Source organism: Apteryx rowi, unplaced genomic scaffold (genome assembly GCF_003343035.1).
Source record: "Apteryx rowi isolate R43461 unplaced genomic scaffold, aptRow1 scaffold_0, whole genome shotgun sequence".
NCBI lineage: Eukaryota > Metazoa > Chordata > Aves > Apterygiformes > Apterygidae > Apteryx > Apteryx rowi.
In genome coordinates, this window is record NW_020447195.1 from 8,962,436 (window position 1) to 8,981,028 (window position 18,593).

General features: G+C 51.7%; 1 protein-coding gene across 1 annotated transcript in view; it reads left to right on the plus strand.

The window, feature by feature from the left end:
• The first annotated feature begins 7,292 nt into the window (after positions 1 to 7,292).
• Positions 7,293 to 18,593, plus strand: part of NTSR1 (neurotensin receptor 1) — a 64,505-nt gene continuing 53,204 nt past the window's right edge. The window contains exon 1 of the mRNA XM_026054905.1: positions 7,293 to 8,061. Within this exon, the coding sequence (XP_025910690.1) occupies positions 7,369 to 8,061 (693 nt within the window). The 5' untranslated portion in view covers positions 7,293 to 7,368. The remainder of the gene's footprint in view (positions 8,062 to 18,593) is intronic.

Genomic DNA, 18,593 nt, shown 5'->3' on the forward strand with positions numbered 1-18,593 from the left:
GTCCAGTCCTTCCACCTCCCTTGCTGAAGCCCGCTCCCTTTTCTCCCTGGCACCTCTTGCTGCAGCAGAAAGTTGGCTTTTGCCTGCTTGCCTGTGCGAGACAGCGACAACAGTCGCTCCTTTTTGTCCTTCTCAGCTACAGCAACAAAGGTCTGATTTTCCTTGAAATGCWGTTTCTTTTTTTCCCCCGTGGCTGTAATGATGGGCTTTGAGGCTGGTTTGGCAGAGCCTGGTCACCACCAACCCATCGACTGGATTTGTTTCTGCAAGCAATTTTCCATGTTTTTCTCTAAGAGGTTGCTTTGTTTTTGTATGCAAAACCAGAGTAGTTGTTACCTTGTTGGGTCACATTTGCCCTCAGAGCAGCAAAGTTACAGAGAAAATAACGGGGAAAAAATATGACTTTTTCATGCTGCAGGGAGCCGAATCTCAGACAAATCCAGGGGGGCCGGTGCTGCATAGGAATGGGAGGATGTAGGCTCTTAAAGGGAAGAATAGCAGGAACAAGCCAGATAGCACAGCATAAACGAGACCTATTCACAGGCAGGGCACGGCGTGCTTCGGGGGACACGAAGCGCCGAGTTTTCTGTTCTGCAAAAGCAGCACAGAGTGACTCTGAGCCAGGGCAGAGCATCCGAGGAAAATTCCCACTGGGAGTCTCCGTGGGGCTGAGCTYGGTGCCTCCTGCAGCCCCGGCCTCCCCGACGTGGAGAAGGGGATGGGTGTAGGGGAGCGGGCAGCRCTGCGGGTCGAACACCCGGTCTCTGCCAGCTGGAGTCCTCCGGTGGCCGTGCTGCCCGCGGGCTGGGGCGAGGGTCCTGGTGGCCAGCATGCAGCGTGCCGTCCTGGAGAGGTGGCACACACGGTGGGCCGTGGTATTGCCCCCCCTAGGAAAGAGCACGGAGCATGCCTGGTGCTTTATGTGTTTCCTGAAATCTGAAGAGTTTGAGAAGGGTTTTTGGTATGTTCCAAACACACGGGAAGGTCATTGCAAGAAGACAGCAAAGTGTTTGGCTGCCGGGGATTTTTACTGTGATGCTTTTTCATTTCCATTACAAAATTGCCAGGCATGTTGGATCCTGGATTTCTCAGAAACACAACAGAACCTACCCATTTATTTTGGGTGCCTAAACACAAGTCTGAAAAGCAGCCTAGTCTGTGCCTACCGAGGTGTCCCGAACGTGTGGTCTGTGATGTGCAGGTGGAAGGGAGAGCRACGAACGGGGACCCGGAGCCTTCGGAACGTGAATATTTTCAGCAGGGGGACGAGGGCTGTGTTGGGAGGGGAGGCCGCTAAGTGGTGCTGTTGGCACCGGCAGAGCTGCTGCCGCCGAGGGGAGAGCGAGAACGGGCAAAGCAAATCCAGCCCTCCCGAAATACGGTGTCGGCTGGGCGGCATCGGCACTGCGACCCCAAAGGCTTCGGGGGCAAGCGGGGATGCCCGCTCAGGGCTTGGGCCCCGTGGGGCCGTCGCGGACCTCCCGGCCGCCTCGATGGGAACCTTCCTGCCCCCCTTGGACTCCTCTGGCCCTTTGCGTTATATTTGCATGTGGGTAAAACGGTGCGTTTGCGAAGGGGAACGACCCRTGTGTGGCGGTGCATGAACGCAGCTGCCTACGTGCTGAACCGTTGCGTCGCACATAGGAAGCTCGAGCGCTTTCATTGCCCCAGGGACTCTGATCTGGGCTTGTTGCAGTAACTCAGGGGACCCAAAAACCGCGTTAATGGCTGAACCGAAGCAGCCAATATCTCCTGTGCGTGTCCAGTTAACGTATCAGGGTCTGTCTGTTGGAGCCAAATATTAGACAGTCTTTTAACCAGTATATCTGTTAACTTTAAAAGAGTTTTGACGAAGTAAAGGACTGGATTTGAACGTGCAGCAGACAGCAGACCAGACCCGCAAAGGTGCCTGGACACCTCACTTCCACGCTGACCCTTCCCAGAGAGCAGTCTGACCTCCAGGTAATCCTGTCCCCAATACCATCACACACGTCCCGTGTTCTGCTTTTCTGGTTGCCTGGTTTATGAAAATCTGCCCAGGCACCTGTCTGAAATCACGATCATATTTCCTCTCATTTGACTGAACGCCTGGAACTGGCCGTGCAACCAGCTAACGAGGTTGGCAGAAGGAGCCAAACTCGTTCCTGCTGAATGCTCACGGATGTTACATCTCGCAGAGGCTTGGCCCAGCGCCGACCATATTTACAGGCCTGTATCATGCATCTTATTYGCCCTTCACTGAACAGCACAATAAATATCTGGTCGCTTATCAGTCACCAAGGCTGGACGGAAAGGGGTGAGATGCCTCCATGCGGTGCATGAACGCATGGGGATGTTGCGTGTGTATGTGCTGGGATAAGGAGGTCGGGCTGCTAGGTTTGCTTTCCAAACCATGTCTCTAGCTGCTCTGTCGCACTAGCTGGAATACAAGTGTTGGTCTGTGTGGCCAACTGCTCTTCCTGGGCTTGGTCTGTCCTGTTTGCCAGCCTATACAGCAGTGTGCTCAGACTGAAGGAGTCTCAGGAGGTTCCTGTGCTGTGAAAATCAGAGGCAATAAATATTGTGTCAACTATATTGATTTAAAATACTCTCCTTCAATAAGTTCAGTCAAACACAGTAAACAATATACAGCAATCAGCAACCTTTTATTGCTCATCCAAACTAGCAATACTTTATTCTGCAATACGAGGAGCGGGGGGAGGATGTACTTCCATGCCCATAAATAATGACACGGTCAATATTGCCATTAACAAAGCTGATATATGTCCCTATCCCTACCCCCACTTTCTCCTTCACTTCCTTTTTTGCAAGTATAGCACCCCTCAAATAGCCTCAGATCCCCCAAGATTTTACTTGCCAAAGCCACCTCATAAGCTCCTGACTTTTAGGGCTGTTTGAAGAAGTGAGAACCTCTCTATAGTGAGCCCACCGTGAATTGTTTTTAAAGGCTTGAACAAGCCCAGCCTTGCCTGACTCGGGAACCTGCTCTAATAGGTGTTTAGGGTTGGGTGCCAGGACCTCAGCAGGGAACAAGGCTAACACCATTCTCCTGGCAGCCATCTCTTGCAAAGCTTTCTGTCTGCTGCTTTCTGTGTCCTTCGGAAGAATCCCACCTGGCAAAATCAGACTGGAGTAGGGTTAATATGAAAAATTCCTACCGGTTCCCAATTGCAACAGGAAAAAGCAAAGATGAAAAACGCTTGGGTCAATATAAAAAGGAGTGAGGCAACCTGTGGGCCTCACGTCTTGGGCACTGTGGGACCCTCTGCTCAAAGTCCAGGTAGTTTTAATAGACAAGGTCTTTGGGTGACATTTTCCTGGAAGATTTTAAGTAAATGCCTTGCTGTAACATTTGAGATCCGGTGTCTCTGGGTTTCCATGATTCTTTTTCTTTTTAAGCCACAGACACACACATACAAAATATATTAAAACGAGCCCAGCTTAGCGGAAAGGTCGGCTAGTTCGGAAACAAACAGCRGGGATTTAGGCTGGAAGCTTCGGTGCGCACTAAGAGAACGGGGCATCTCCGCCTCTGCCTCTGTTTGAAGGGGAACACGGCTGAAAGCCTCGCAGGGATCAGAGGTGCAAGAAGGAAAAGATGCTTTTGTCACTCGGTTCACAATCTCGTATACCAGGGAAGGGCCTTTGCACATCCCTCGGGTCACCAGTTAGCGGGGTGAGGAGACTCATAGCTGTGTTGGACACGTGCTACGCAGCGTGGCAGGAACGGGGTCGGTGTCCCCCTTGGCTGGAGGAGAGGGCTAAGCCTCTGCTTGCTTTTGGCGCAGGCTTTGCAGGGTGTCAGGTCTGGACCAGCTGTCGGTATCCAGCTCTGCAAGAAGGAGGTGAGGACAAAAGGTAGAACCCATCCAGACAAAAAGCTTTCTAAAAAGAGAGAGAAGAGGTTAAGCCCTTTCTGGCTAGAGAAGGACAAGACTTTCTTTTACTTTCCTCTTTACATGAAGTGATCCACACTTTTGCTCTGGATATGATTGAAATAGCTGAGTTTTAAACCCATCAGCAGGGCAACAAGACTCCTATAATATTTTTTGGTATGGTTTTGTTCGCCTTTTAAAGCAGCAAGGCCATCTTGACCAGAGGCTTGTGTTTTAAAATGTCCAAGAGCGCTTCAGGTCTGGTATTGCTCTCACTGCTCCCTTATCCTAGCTGAGAAATGCTGGTGATAATATCCCATGGGACTGAGGAACATCCCTTGGAAGATTTCAGGGACTTTTCTTATAAAGAATTATTAAAGAGGACAAGAACACACATTGCTTCTGTGGGTCTGCCCGGGGCTGGTGTTTTCATCCCAGGTTATTCCTCTTCTGCTTTAGCTAACTGCAAGGTGGTCCCCTTCTAGTGCTTAGGAGTTGGCTTCTTTTTACACCTTCATGGGGCATAAATCATGGCTCTGTTACAGTAATTCTGTTGATATACTGCCCTGGATATACAAAGAGCCGGAGGAGGCTCAGGGTGCAACCCCAGAGCGAACGCATCGTGTGGCTGGGCACGAGCGGAGGGTGCTTTGCTGAGCGGGAGCAGTGGCAGCGCTGCCTCTCAGGAGACAGGCTCTGGAAAGCCAGCAAACGCAGCCCTGACTGGGGTAAACTGGGGCAAAGTCACCGACACTGGTGTGCTTCTGAGAGCCGCGTCTTGATCTAGTGGTGCACCCAGGCTCGGGGATGCCTTTGGCAGAGAGGTGCAGGATGACTGCATGCRGGCGGGAGAGGAGCAGTGTCTTGGCATCCTTTGTACAGAACCTCACCTGCCAGGGACACCCAAAAAAGAGTCCRATAAGCCCCATGTCCTTCCTTCCAGATATCAACTTATACCAGAAGACAGGGATGCTCATTTAAGYGTGAMACACATAGCAGCTGTGAGACCACTCTTGGGGTCTCTTCTGCATGAGTYGATTTTATCCCAGGCCGTGGGATAAACCCAGATCGATGAGAAAAAGAATTGCCCCTGCTAGTAAGAATGCTTCAGTTGCTGCTGAAACAGGCTTGCCRAGTAATTAATGGAATATATTAAATTAATTAACTTATAGAAGCATCCTGCTGAGGCATTTACTGATCAGAGCACCCAGGCTTTTCATTAGGGATAGGTACACTTCCAGTGCGCTTTTACAAAAGGAGATATCTTGCAATAWATACCAGCTCTACCGGCCTGTTAAAGTGTTGATTTTAGATCAACGGTCACGTTAGTTCCAGGTAGCTGATATTTCAGTGTGTAATTAGTGTTATTTTTTTGACTATATCCGTTGATATTGCCTGCCAATACTTGGTGTGGAAAGAAAGTGGAGGAGCTGCTACATCGAGCGCTTGGGAGCAGCTGCTAGGACAGAGCAGGAGATATAATATTTCCCTTGTTATCAGTTGTGTTTGTACTGTCTGTGCGCAGACACACGAGGCAACACAGTCCCTAGCAGGGCATTTCTAGAAACAGCTATTGATATAAATATATACACACACATACTTTAAAATTAGACCAGCAGATGGGCATCTTGTTTCTGAGGATACCGAGGAAGAAGAGCATACTTAGCCACGGCTCGCTCCTTCGGACATCAGTTGATCAGCACTACCAGCCGCTTGCTTCATGTCCCGCTTTCCTTCCTCAGCATAAATATTCTTGATTCATCTCGAGAACCCATCCAAGAAACAGAAACAACTGGTGAGACCAGCTGGGAACACCGGCCCTGACGAACCAATCTCCAGTAATGGAAATTTCATAACAGAAGCGTTTAAATGAAAGGAACATTGGTGCTGAGAGATTATTAGTCATTCTTTAAACTAGTGTGGGATGAGTGCTAGAAAATATTTCTCTCCGTATTTGTATGACTAAATAGGACTAAATAAATCTGATTTTGTTTAGCCTTCCATAGGAATCCTATCTGCTGAAGCCAATAGGAGGAAAGTTTAGGGGCATATTGACTCTTGGCAGGCAGCTATGGAAAGTTCACAGTCTGCGAGCAGCGATGATGTGATTGACTGCAGGACTAGATATGTTCTTGCATCAAATAGCTACGTGATTTATAGGACCTCGGTGCACTCAGTGGGCCCACAGGCTTCGGGGACCAGATACCAGTGTTTGCCAATGAATAAACTGAACAGTTATGGCTCTTTGGCCAAATCGATGATTCCCTGGAAGTGATTTTTCCAGATTTCTTCTACGCACTTGTAAAGACCCTTATCATGAAGATAACTGAATCAGCTAAGGAGTTTGGCAGGGTGGCTGGTGCAGTGTCCCTGGCCTGAGAGGGGGTGTCCCCACTGCAGGCATTGGGTGCCCATCCCTGGGGGGGGGGACACCTGCCCCCTCGGCATCGCCATGGCACCCCCCCGCTCAGCCCCTCTCTGCACGCCTGCGCCTGCCACAGAGCCACTCAGAGAGGACCTTAAATCCCCAGACTGGAGGGTTTGGGGTGGGGGAAAAGACACCGATGGGGACCAAAGCGAGGCAGCTCACTGCTGTCCCCACTGTGCCACGGGGCTGTGGGGGCACCAGGCAGGTCAGGGCAGAGGCAACTCTTTTTRGGTGGGTTTTTGCCTCCTTCAAATGCATTTCTGCCTGCAGAAGCAGCAGCAGGGCGGGCGGGTGTTTGGGGGCTGCGGGGATGCCCAGGGGTGATGGAGCATCCCCGGTGCCCCCCCAATGCCCGGGGTGGGGGCGGCACTGCCGGCTCCCCCGGCCCCCTCCAGCTCCCGGCCGGGGCATCCCACTGCTCTGCCCGCATCTGCTCGCGGTGGAGAGGGAGGGTGCAGCCGGGGGGGGGGGTGCAGCCCCGGCCCCCCCCCCGGGGAAGCCTCCTCCCAGCGCCGGGAAAGCCCCGGGGCGGGGGAGGGAGCGCGGTGCGGCGCGGCGCTTCCCTGCGCTGCCGTGGGGGGTGAGCGTGTGTGTGTGTGTGTGTGTGTGTGTGAGTGTGTGTGTGTGTGTGTGTGTGTGTGTGTGTGTGCGTGCAGGGAGGATCCTGCCCAGCCAGGGCACATATGGGCGCCGGGCAGCTGCAGGGAGCAGAGCGCCCGAGCTGCCGGCTGAGCGCAGCTGAGCGCTGCGAGGCTGCTCCGGTGTGTGTGTGTGTGTGTGTGTATGTGCGGCTCTCACACACACACACACACACACGCACACACACACACGCACGCACAGGCAGCCCGGGAGCTGCAGGCGCCTCCTCCCCGACGCATTAAAACGAGCCAAGTTTCCACGTCGGGGGTTAGTGGCACCTCGGGGCGCAGCCGCGGACCCAGCCCGGCGCCGGGCCCCGGGCAGCGCCGCGCGGGCTCGGGCTGCGCTCGGGCTCGGGCTCGGGCTCGGGCTCGGGCTCGGGCTGAGGCTCGGGGCTCGGGCTCGGGCTCGGGCTCGGGCAGGGGGATGCACCTGAACGCCACGGCCCCGGCCGTGCCGGGGGCAGCGCCGGGCGGCCCCCTCCGCCTGCACCCCACGGGCTATGCCCTGCCGGCCGGCAACGCCTCCAACCGCTCCGACCTGCTCCCCAAAGGGCCCGACGAGGAGGACCTGGACGTCAACACCGACATCTACTCCAAAGTCATGGTGACGGTCATCTACTTGGCTCTCTTCTTGGTGGGCACCGTGGGCAACTCCATCACGGCGTACACGCTGGTGCGCAAGAAGTCGCTGCAGAACCTGCAGAGCACCGTGCACTACCACCTGGCCAGCCTCGCCTTCTCCGACCTCCTCATCTTCCTCCTCTGCATGCCCATCGAGCTCTACAACTTCATCTGGGTCCACCACCCCTGGGCTTTCGGGGATGCCGTCTGCAAGGGCTACTACTTCCTTCGGGATGCCTGCACCTACGCCACGGCGCTCAACATCGCCAGCCTCAGCGTGGAGCGCTACATGGCCATCTGCCACCCCTTCAAAGCCAAGAGCATCATGTCCCGCAGCCGCACCAAGAAGTTCATCAGCTGCATCTGGATCGCCTCCTTCCTCCTCGCCATCCCCATGATCTTCACCATGGGGGAAATCTACGGCAAGGACCAGAAGCCCGACTCCCTCATCTGCACCACCATCGTGGACGCCTCCACGCTGAAGACGGTCATCCAGGTGAGGACCCAGGCGATCGGGCGCGGGGAGCCGCAAACTTTGCGGTGCCGGCTCGGCGCAGGCGGGGAGCCGGGGTGGGGGGTGGCCCTGGGGGGGTCCCGGCAGCCCCGACGGGGCGGCCCGGCGGCGCTGGCGGCAGCGRGGTCCGCGGGGGTCTCGGCCCCGAAGGGCTCGGCTCCGTGCTCGACCCCCCCCCCCCGGCTGCCAGGCGCCGGGCTGGGAGCCTGCGCGGGGCTAAACCCGGCTGCAACCCTCCCGCAGCGCCCCTGCCCCCCGGCTGGGCTGGGGTCTAAAGCTGTCCCGGGCCGGGAGCCCCCTCAATGCAGACCCCGGGCGCCGGGGCCCCCGCTCTGCCCTGCCCTGGGGCAGGGGCTCCCTTGGCTGCCCCGGGGGTGCTGGGGTTCTCCCCCAAAGTGGCACTTCATCGCCAGAAAACCCACAACTCTCCACCCTTTCTCTGCATCTTCTCTGCCTCCTTTCCTCTTGCTGGAGAGGGGCCAGCACGATCAGGGAAAACAAAACCCTCTCTCCCCCTCTCCCTGTTTCTTTGGTGGATTCACAGCCCATTTCCTCTGTGTAGTAGCAGATCCTAATTCCAGAAAGTTTGAGGCACAGGCTGCAGCATAGGCATCCCGAAGGAACCGCTCCTCCAAAGCTAGGAGCTGATATTTTGGCTGCTTGGGGGAGATCTGCAGCTGGTTTAACTATCAGCCCCCCCCAACTCCAGAAAGGCTTTGGAGGAGTCTCCAAGCACCTGCTCGTCTCACACTCCCGTGCATAGAAGGGATTTCGGACTTTGGCACCGGCACCATCGCCGCCGCGCAGGGCTCAGGGGAGCATTTGTTTACTGGAGCATCAGGCTTGAAAAATGTAGGAGAACTGGGAGAAGAGCTGGAAGGAGCAAGGCACCAACGTGCACAGCTCCTTTGCTGCCAGGCTTACACGCGAGAGCTTTTCAATTTTTATTTTGAACACGAATTTTAGGTGGGTTTAATCACCAGCCGGTTAGAGTTTAAAGCTGCATGCGTACTAAATCCTTTGAAATGTGCCCACAGTTAGAGGGAGGAACTTAAATGGAAGCAAATCAGAATCATCTCTTCCACTAGGAGTGGGCGAGGGTAGATGCAGCTAGATTTAAAGTCAGAGCCCTTAGATGTTCAGACATCTCTCCCCAAGTTTCAGGTTTGTCGCTCCAGAAAACCGAAATCGAGCCCCCACAGAAGCACAGAAAAATTGCTCTGATTTTTGTCTTGATACCTAACTTTCATCTTGAGATCATGGAGGCTATATTTTTCCTGCAGGTGCTTTGTAGCTTTTGTCAGTGCCAGCTCAGTGTACTTAACCCAAATTCTCTACTCTCTACGGAGACACGAGCCATCTAATCGGAGAACAATGTGGCTGAAATGCATTATTTCCAGCCATCTTCCTTTTAGGATTAAACTGCTGCTCAGCGTTAATATGATAGGGCTAAAGAGAGAGGATTATTTCCCAGCTACGTTTTCTGAGATTACAGTTTAAACAATTCTGAGCATATTTCACAATATCACTGTTATTCGTTATATACCTTATCCTGTTACCCAAGTAAGCAGACACATTAATGCACAGTATGTGAAGTTCTCTTGTATGCTTTACCTCAAGCGTTGTTGGGTTTTTTATTCTTTCTATTTTTGTTCCACACGAGAATTAATTTATAAGTAAAAAGAAGGAGGAACTTCACAGCCTAAAAAGGGCCCTTGGCAGCTGTTGGAAAAAAGCACCGTACCCGTCCTTCTGGGGGGACCTAGCCCCAAATGTCGGCTTGCTAACATAGGCAGCTGGTTTAATGGCTCCGGTTCATCCCTCTTTCACTGAAGCAGCACGCAAAGTGAAGCAGGTCCCTGGACCAGGAGAGGCTCCAGAGTGAATAAGCAAAGCAGCTGCAAGTCAGGTTTGAAGCGCAGTAATGGAAAGCGTTGCACAGTGTGTGATCAGGCATTTGCACATCTTGAGCACTAGGTTGTTCAGCTTTAAAAAAAAAARAGAGAAATAATGGAAGACCTGGGAGAGAAAGAAAGGGCAGTGGTAATGCAGGAGAGCCTGATGCTCACAGGTCTTGCAGCTAGGAAATCCTGAGCCCCGGGCTTTTGCAGCAGATTCAAACTGTCTTAGAGCAGGTCTTTACATCCGTCTGTGTTCATCTGCTGTCTTTAAATGAAGCAGAGCAACGATGCACTTGCTAAAGCTGACAAATCACTGGTAATAAATCACTCAACGTATTTCACTCCTCTTCCTGTTTGGCAAAATGTCTACAGCACGCTGGGATTTTTTTTGGAATCCGTTAGTTTTCCAAGAGGTTTTGTTTGTTGACTGATTGAAAGCAAGTCCCAAAACAAGAGCAATTGCAACCAGTTATAGACACGGAGCCACTATGAGTTACACTGAATGGCTCTGCTCGGATAATCGCGGGATAATGCTCCTCCCTGGACTGGAACAAATTCCCCAGGATGAATACTTGACTGTATTAATTTAAGATCTCTTTTCTGCAAAAGTTCCTCACTATTTGCTTTAAATATTTAGGTTTTAATGGGCATTTCSGAGAGAAACCCGATGTGTGCGTGAGCAATCAGGTTGCTTTATGAAAAGGAAAAGGAGCAGCTATTCAAACAGCATGCAGCATATTTCACTTTTGTGCGTATATCTTAACTTGTACCACTTAAACAGCAACTGTAGAAAATACTTACTGATATTTTTCTTGTAATTATATATTACTCCGGGCATTATGTACTGATAGTCAGGAAGAGCAATAGGGAGCAACAGGGAGAGCAGGGAGCAGGGCGTCACTACGTGGCTTTCTGAATGGTCAGTGAGGCAGGGCATTGAACACGATGCCTCATGCTGTGAAGGTGTGAGATCCCTGGGGCCTGCGTTATTTAACTTTTTAAAACAGGACTGTTCCTGAGCTTTATCACCATCCTTGCAGCTGTTTGCAGTCAAGTTCTGGATCTAACTTAGTTTTCACTGCCAAGCTTCCCCGTTACTTCTGTCAGTCAAGGACGCCTGGTTTGAATTTTGGCATCAATCTGGAATCTGGTAACAGACGTTAAGTCCATTATAGCTGTGTTATTTAGGTCTAGTTAACACTTTAACTGGCAGTCTTCCTACTGCAGCCAATTTCAGTGTTTTTCTTTCCGTATAAATTGAGCGCCTCTCAAAGCCATTTCCACACAAGTAAATTAATGTTTTCATGCCACTTCAGCTGGAGTAGGTTTTAAAAGCTACTCATTGTGGCAGGAACTGATAAAAGAGCTCCAAGGCAGAGGATGTTTGCTCTGCTTGCTCGCAGGTCAGTGCCTGCGGCTTTGGCTGTTCCCTGGCGTTGCGGTTGGAGATGAGGGTGACCCTGGCACAGGAGCGCACCAGCGCCAGGTCCCGCCGGGAGCTGCCTTCCTTGCTGTGAGCACCGTTGGCGCTCTCAGTCCTGACTTTCGAGGGAGTCTTGATTTTAAGGCCAGATGGCTGCTCAAATACCATTTTCCTTTATTACTTCTTACTTTATTACCTTTCTACCTCTTTTCTAGAGAGGTCCTTAGAGGAACTGGGAAAAGAAGGGGAAGTTTAAAGAAATAGCTGTGACACTAGAGGACTGTCAGTCCCAGCACATAGCAGAGAGTCAGGCAACTCCTAGACCTGTACTAAGTCCTTAGGATTTTAATTAAGCCTGGATTATTGGGCATATGTGCAAGGGAAGACGGGGCTGGGCAGCTCTGCTATCCCGTAATGCACAGGAGAGCGAGCAGCATCTGGAGGCACAGTATCTGGCACATGCTAATGTTTTGTTTATCTGCATGGGCAGCTGGTATGAGCCCGTTCATTAAAACACACACGGCAACAGGCCCTGAGCCTCGATAGACTGTCACAGCTCCACCAGCTCCAAGAGTCCGGGCGGTGCTGAGCTGCACGGGAAAAACACGGGCTGGAAAAGTGGCAGGAAAGATTGCAGAAAGGTGGAGCTGATCTGCAAGCTCTTCCCGCTTATTTGATATGCCAGCTTCTCAGGAAACAGATTGGGAACTTCTCCGGACCTCCTCAGAGGTTTTGCTGGACGGCTGTTTCAACACAGTTCTGCTCTGTATCAGCCCATCCTTGCGTGGCTGCAGTTTGTGAACGTGTCCAGGTCCCTTGTTTCTTATGTTTTATAATGTCTTTGTTCAGATGATCCATAAAGTAAATAACTCGGCACATGAAACAATAGGATGCCAAAGAAGGTTCTCTATTTTATTTCTCCTTGCATTCTTTCTTGTGGGGCCTTCAAAGGAATATGAGGAAGAGTTTCAGGTCAAAAGAGGAACTTCAGAGAAGGACCAGAAGATCAAGCTGTGAGACCCAAGGGGCAGTCCCGGCCTCTTGGCACGTTYATTAAAACTCTGTGGCCTGCACATCCATCTGCCTGGTGGATCCCTTTTTGTTAGCAAAATCTTTTTTGCATGGCAGCTGTTGCCTGACCCAAATGCTACGTTGACCCTCTTCATCCCTCTTTCAAAAACATCTATGCAATTTCCATCTGTCTGAGAGGTCCATAAAGTTATTAATTCCTTGCGTGATATTGCAAACTCTACCTTAAGTCTCATCCTGTTAAAGCAGTGCTAATCTTACCCCTTGAGCCTGGCTGATAAAATTATTTTGGCTACACGTGTAGGGTCTCTACTCAACAGCGAAGTCTAAGCCTGGTCATGGTTAACCCCTTTCCGCAAAGAAACAGATGTAAGAGCACAAAAAATGAGCACTTTGTGGTAGGACTGTGTCTGATTAAAGGTGTTCTGCTGCTTCACAGCGCTCCTGGCAGCGGTGCCAGCTCTGCAGGTTGGCAGGGAAACGGAGCTGCTGCCCCTCGGAGGTGGCACAAGCATCCCTRCAGAGCTGCCTATGCAGGCAGCCGCAGGCAGCTGTGCTCTCAATTCAGGCACCTCAGTTTACCTTCATTTAGGCAAAATGCAGCCGGGCCTGGGTGCACGAGTTTAGCTTGAAAGTGCACGCTAAAGCACCACCGAAATCAGCCCCACGGGAGGTGCGTCATGCCCTGCAGAGCAGCGGGGACCACGGGCTGCGCCTCGCACCGGGGAAGCGGCGCTGGGACATCCGGGCCGGCGGCCACCCCACGGGCAGCACACCCAGCCGGGGGCCGCCCGCTCCGCCAAGCAAAGCATCCCAACCGGAGGGCCAGATGTGCAAATGTCGCCTTTCCCCACCACCGCGGCCATGCAGCACCTCATGGCCAGCACGCGTGCGGCGTTTCCCCAGCCCGACTAATCCCGGCCCGTTTACACTGTGATCAGCTGTACGGCTAGAGCTAAATTAAATAAGCTCTTGTTTTCAGCGCTTTACATAATCACTTGGCCATGCTGCGTTTTGCCAGTTCTTATATAATTTTTTTTCCCTCCAATTGATTTTAATTCACTTGATTTCTTTTTCCTCCCCCTCCCCTTTCCCGAGATGTCAGCTGGCAGGAATAAAAGAACAAGGAAGGGTGGCCAGTCAATTTAGTTCTTATGCGTTTCTCTTAGCAGTTTGTAAAGGCAGAAGAGATGAAGGTAATCTCATGGCTCCTCTTCACAGAGGAAAAAAACCCTGCAGTTGGCTTTAATCTTCTTCCAGATCATTTAAAACAGCTATTTAATTGTCCTCTCCCTCCCTCCYCCCTTCCTTCCCCTCGAAGGCTTTTGCTAGAGTCTCCGCGTAGCATCTGCTCGAGACGCACAGATGGCACTTTTGCTTCCTGACGTTTAGAAGCGCTGCTGTTTCCCCTGGCCCAGGCCCGACGCGTGGCCGAGGGGCAGCGTCGCGGAGGCAGGACAAGGACACGCAGGGTGGCTGTGACGGGCTACGGCGCRTCACTGAGGGGAGACCGTGCTGGGGCATCTCGTGGTGTCCCCTCTGGGTTTACACCAATGGGAATRGGTGCAAAATGAGTTAAAATGATGATCGATTTTTTTTTTTTTCTCAAGTAGGAGATGCAGAAAGTCTCTCCACCCCCCCAGACCYTCCCTTGTGTCCTCCTCGGCCCATTCCGTGTCATGGCCTCCGTTCACGGCCCAGGGTGGGGGGACAGTGCCAGGAGGTGAGCCCATGGAAGGTGGTGGGACGGGGGTACAGGGCACAGGCGGGCTGGAGCGCTGCCGTGCGGTGGGACGGTGGTGACAGGGAGTGTGAAACAGTGTCTGGAGAAGCTGGTGAAACAGGGAGTGTGTCTGCGTCCGGAGCTGAGGCATGAAATCAGTGTTGTGCCATCAAGTCCCAAAGCAGATACCTTCAGATGCCAAAACTAACAGCCCTAGTATTGATTCCCTTCCTTCCCCTCATATTAAACAGGTGAAACTTTGTCCCTAGCGTTAGCTTGGTATATTTGCACTACAGTTTAAGGCACGCCTTATGAAGCTGGAGATACTTCTGATATCCTCACACCTCCGTGTCTCACTCACAATTGGATGTCAACATCCTTGGTCTGGAGGGGTCAGGAAAGGTGGAATGGAAAGTCTGAGCTTTCCGGGCCTTTTCCCCCAGCCTGCRTGCCTGCTCTGGAGATCATCTGCCCCCGTGGGGCTCGGCAAGGGGGAGCCGAGCTGGGGCTGGGGGGCAGGAGGGACCCCACGTCCGGCAGGGCTGGCCAAGTGACCTCGCAGGTCTCATGTGCCCTCGCCATGGCAAGCGTTGCACTTGGCCCGCGTGAAGACGTGCTGCTCGCTGGTGCCTTGCGGTCACCCATGGCGAAATCCCTCCCTCCCGCATGCAAAGCCCCTCGCGTGCGCCCGGCATCACCTCCACCTCCCTTCCCGCGATTCGGCAGCGGCACCGGGAGCAGCATCCTGGCTGCACTCGCACCAGATTCTCAAATCCCCCTCTTCTCCCAGGCTGGAGGATTCTGAGGGACATTTTGAGGGTTTGACGTAGCCGTGGAGCAACTATCATTTTCTGTCCTCGAAGAGGGGTGCTTCTGGYGGGATGGAAGAGCCAGGCACCAGCAGGTGGTTCACAGATATGAGATTTGCTCCTCATTTCCTRTGGCTTTTTCACTTCAGTAATTCTCAAGGCAGAAAGTGCACCACTGGTCACAGCTTCATGGGAGCTTTTTTTCTCCAACAAGAAAAAAAAAGGATGAACAAGTTCTTTTTCAGTTGAACTTTTTTTTGAGAGAAAGTTTGATGAAGTTTCTTTGAAGTTTTTAAGTTCTCGGGGACTAGAGATGATTACCAGTTGAAGACCTAAATATCAGAGATGAGATTTTCCTAGTGGAAGTGAAAAATAAAAGAGTAAAATGTAAACTTTCATGGCGTCTTTAGCATCTCAAGGGGGAAAAAAGCATCTGTTTTATACAAAGCGCTCATGAAAGAGCTGGAAGTACCTCTAAGGTATAAAGCTACGCATGTATTGAATAGCATTTTCGRTATCTGCGAATCAGCGGGGCATTAGAGTGATGGCTAAGCAGAAGGAGCTCAGCAGTGTTATGCATGGCTACGTTGTGGGGTCTGGCGGGAAAGGCGGCCACCGCTGAGCGGCCGCGGCCCGGGGAGCCGTCCCGGCTGCGAGCGTCCCTGCGCCTGCGCTCGCCTCCCAGCGTTTACACCCAGCCCGCGGATCTACATCTCCCCAGATGCTGAACCCTGTGCAGCAAATCTCCCTTATAAAACCTTCCAGTTGTCTCTTTGCCAAGTGGGTTTCTAAAAATATAAAAAAGGAATAAGCAGCCTAGACAGGACTGGGCATATATCTGATTTCAGCAACGTTTTCCCTTCTCTTTGCAAATACCTTCTGGTACATTCCTGCCAGCTATTACTGCCTCTAGATAATAAAGAATAAATTTAGGGCCGTTGCGGCTAGAGCCAGCTTGCACTCTTGAAGCAAATGATTCACCTTGCTTCGAGAGATTAGTTCTTCCTTCAGAGAGCTCTTCTATTCCAGAGTCTACTTTAAAATGAATGAGATTATAAAACACTCTTTTAGCACATGGTATGCCCTGCACGAGACCCCTGGGGTCTTGAAAGCTGTTTGAGGGCCTTCAYTGGCTCAGGATATACCTGGTTTAATCCTTGCATGCCTTCCTCCTTGCTGAATGACCCCAAGGGAGATTACAGTCCGGCGCAGCACTCGGGACATGCGTGCCTGGAGGGGATGGGTCAGCACAGGGCCCGCGAATGTCCCTGCTTCCCGCAGACACTGGCTGCGTTAGGCACTTTCATGCGTTAAAATACTGTCAGTTGTCCAGGTACCGTTTCTTTGGGGGCCAAAAACTCACAGCCCCCTCTTTTAACCTTGAAGGAATGTGTCTACCRACTTCTCAGTGGAGCAAAGACCTGCTGCACGTCAGCTCTAGCACTTTGCTGCAGGACGGTGGCTAGCCCAGCAGAGCCCTGTGCTCGGTCAGGRCTCCTAGGAGCGAATTAATGCAATCGTTATAATGCCTTATCTTATTAACTGTAACATAATCGAGAGCAATGCAGGTCTGCGATGCTGAACAAAATTARTGTAGTCTCAGTACTTTGCAGGACTACATCTTCTTGTTCACTCAGAGAACTTGTTCAATAAGTTCTTAAGTATTTGAGTGTGTTTGATACCAATTTATTATTAACTTGCTTTTGTCTGCTGCTCTATTAATTTTTCAAAATCATCTTAAAAAAATGCAACTCGCACAGCCACTGGAAAAGTTTAGCTCATTGCTTGCATCCCTCTAWTGATTCCTCCTGCAAAGRCCTTAGRTTTTACCYTCACARGGACAATTTATACATTTTAATTCAYTCATTTCATTCAAAAGAGAAACTCACAGGAATGCTCTTCCCTTCCCCAAGCCCAAAGTTCTTTTTTCTATCGCTGTCAGTCATGGTCTTATGACCATTATCACACTCATTTGCCCTGTCACTCCAAGCGTGTGAAGTGCGATAAAGTACTGTCAGAGGAAAGGGAAATACGGATTCAGATATTAGACATTTGGCCTCAAGATACAACGACTGAGTGCTGTGTAATGCCCTAAACCCTTGATAATCGGCGGTTACTAACCCAAGGGAGAAACTCCGGCTTGGGCTCGCCTCCTTTGCACCAATTTGGCAGCTCGCAGGACTTTTCCCTGCCTTCCCRCAAGGCTCAGGAGAGCAGGAGAAAGAATTCCTCAAAAGGGCAGAGGGATATCCTTGAATTTGGTCAGAAAGTGTCTCGCAGTGCAACAGCAGAGGGAAGCATGGCATGTGCTGGTCCATAGCCCTGGTTCAGCCCTGAGACCACGTCGTGTTGGGAAACAAATTCATTAATATTTAAGGCTGCAGGAGTGACAGAAGAGCTGAGGCAGAGGAAGATACTGGGAAGAAGTAGCAATAAAGAAAGTAACTGTAAGTTCACTGACCCCTTTGGGGTATGATCTTTATTTTTTTGGAAGTCTGAATTTTCTTTGCTCCTGTCCTCAGCAAGACAGGAGGAGGTRCAAGTATTTCCTCATACCTGTATGATTTTCATGAAGAAAATCCACAGAGCGAGGGGAGGGAGAGAGGGAAGCGAAGGGCCTGGCTTTCATGCTTTTGTAGCAGGCTGGTTAAAAACAAGCTAGCAGGCTCTGAAAGCTGCTCAGGGCTTTAGAGCTGGATTAGCGAGCCGGGCCCGGCTAGGCAGTCAGTAGGGCACGGCGATGTGATGTGACATTGCATTGATCGTGTGCCTTYATCCAAATATTTGTGGTCTAATGCCCCGGGGTGGTGGGAGGTTTCACTCCCATCCTGCCAAGCGGTTCACTGCCGGGACACCCGGCTGTTCCTGGTGGTGGAGTCAGACCTCGGCAGCTGTTATCCTCTCTGAAGCAAAACACAACAACCCCCAGATCTTTCTGTCTTGCTCTTTCAGATGACCCTTGCCACCTGGCACTACTCCCAGCCCCAAATCAAGTGACGTCCCCTGCCGCTTGCCCTGCCGGGCACTGAACCAAGGGGGTAGAAAAATTTCCGTTTCTTAGTAGCTTGCAAGCTATCTGACTCCAAAATCACAGCGTTCGCAGCAACGTTGCTGCGGCTGGGAGTGTGCGAGGGGGGCAAGGTTCGCAGGGAGGCACCATTCGTCGGGCCGGTGGGCAGGTGCTTCCCTGGTCCGAACGCGGAATCCCTGCTGCCTAAATGCTCCCGCTGAAACCAGGCTGTCGACGGCAGAGGGGCCGGGTGGAAAGGAAAACGCAGCTTGTGCTGCGTGACATGCTCTCGTCYTCATCCCCCTCTGCCTTCAGCCTCAGCCAGGTCGTATCAGAAAGGCAGAGGAGACCTCAGCCCCGCAGTTCTTCCCCCCGAAAGACTTTGTCGTGACAATAACATTGCTGGAAGAAGCCTGCAGTTGCACTAGGGATTTTAATTGCAGTAATCAAAAGTTTCCCCTCTGATTTGACTTTTAATCACTCAAACCCATCTATCACTTCATACATGCTGAGACCAGGAGCAGCATTCTTCAGTTATTTCCCTAAAATACCCGAAGGGTTCGTCTCAGTGTAGTTTAGCACAAGCTTTTTTTAATTTTTTCTGGAAGAACAAAACTGA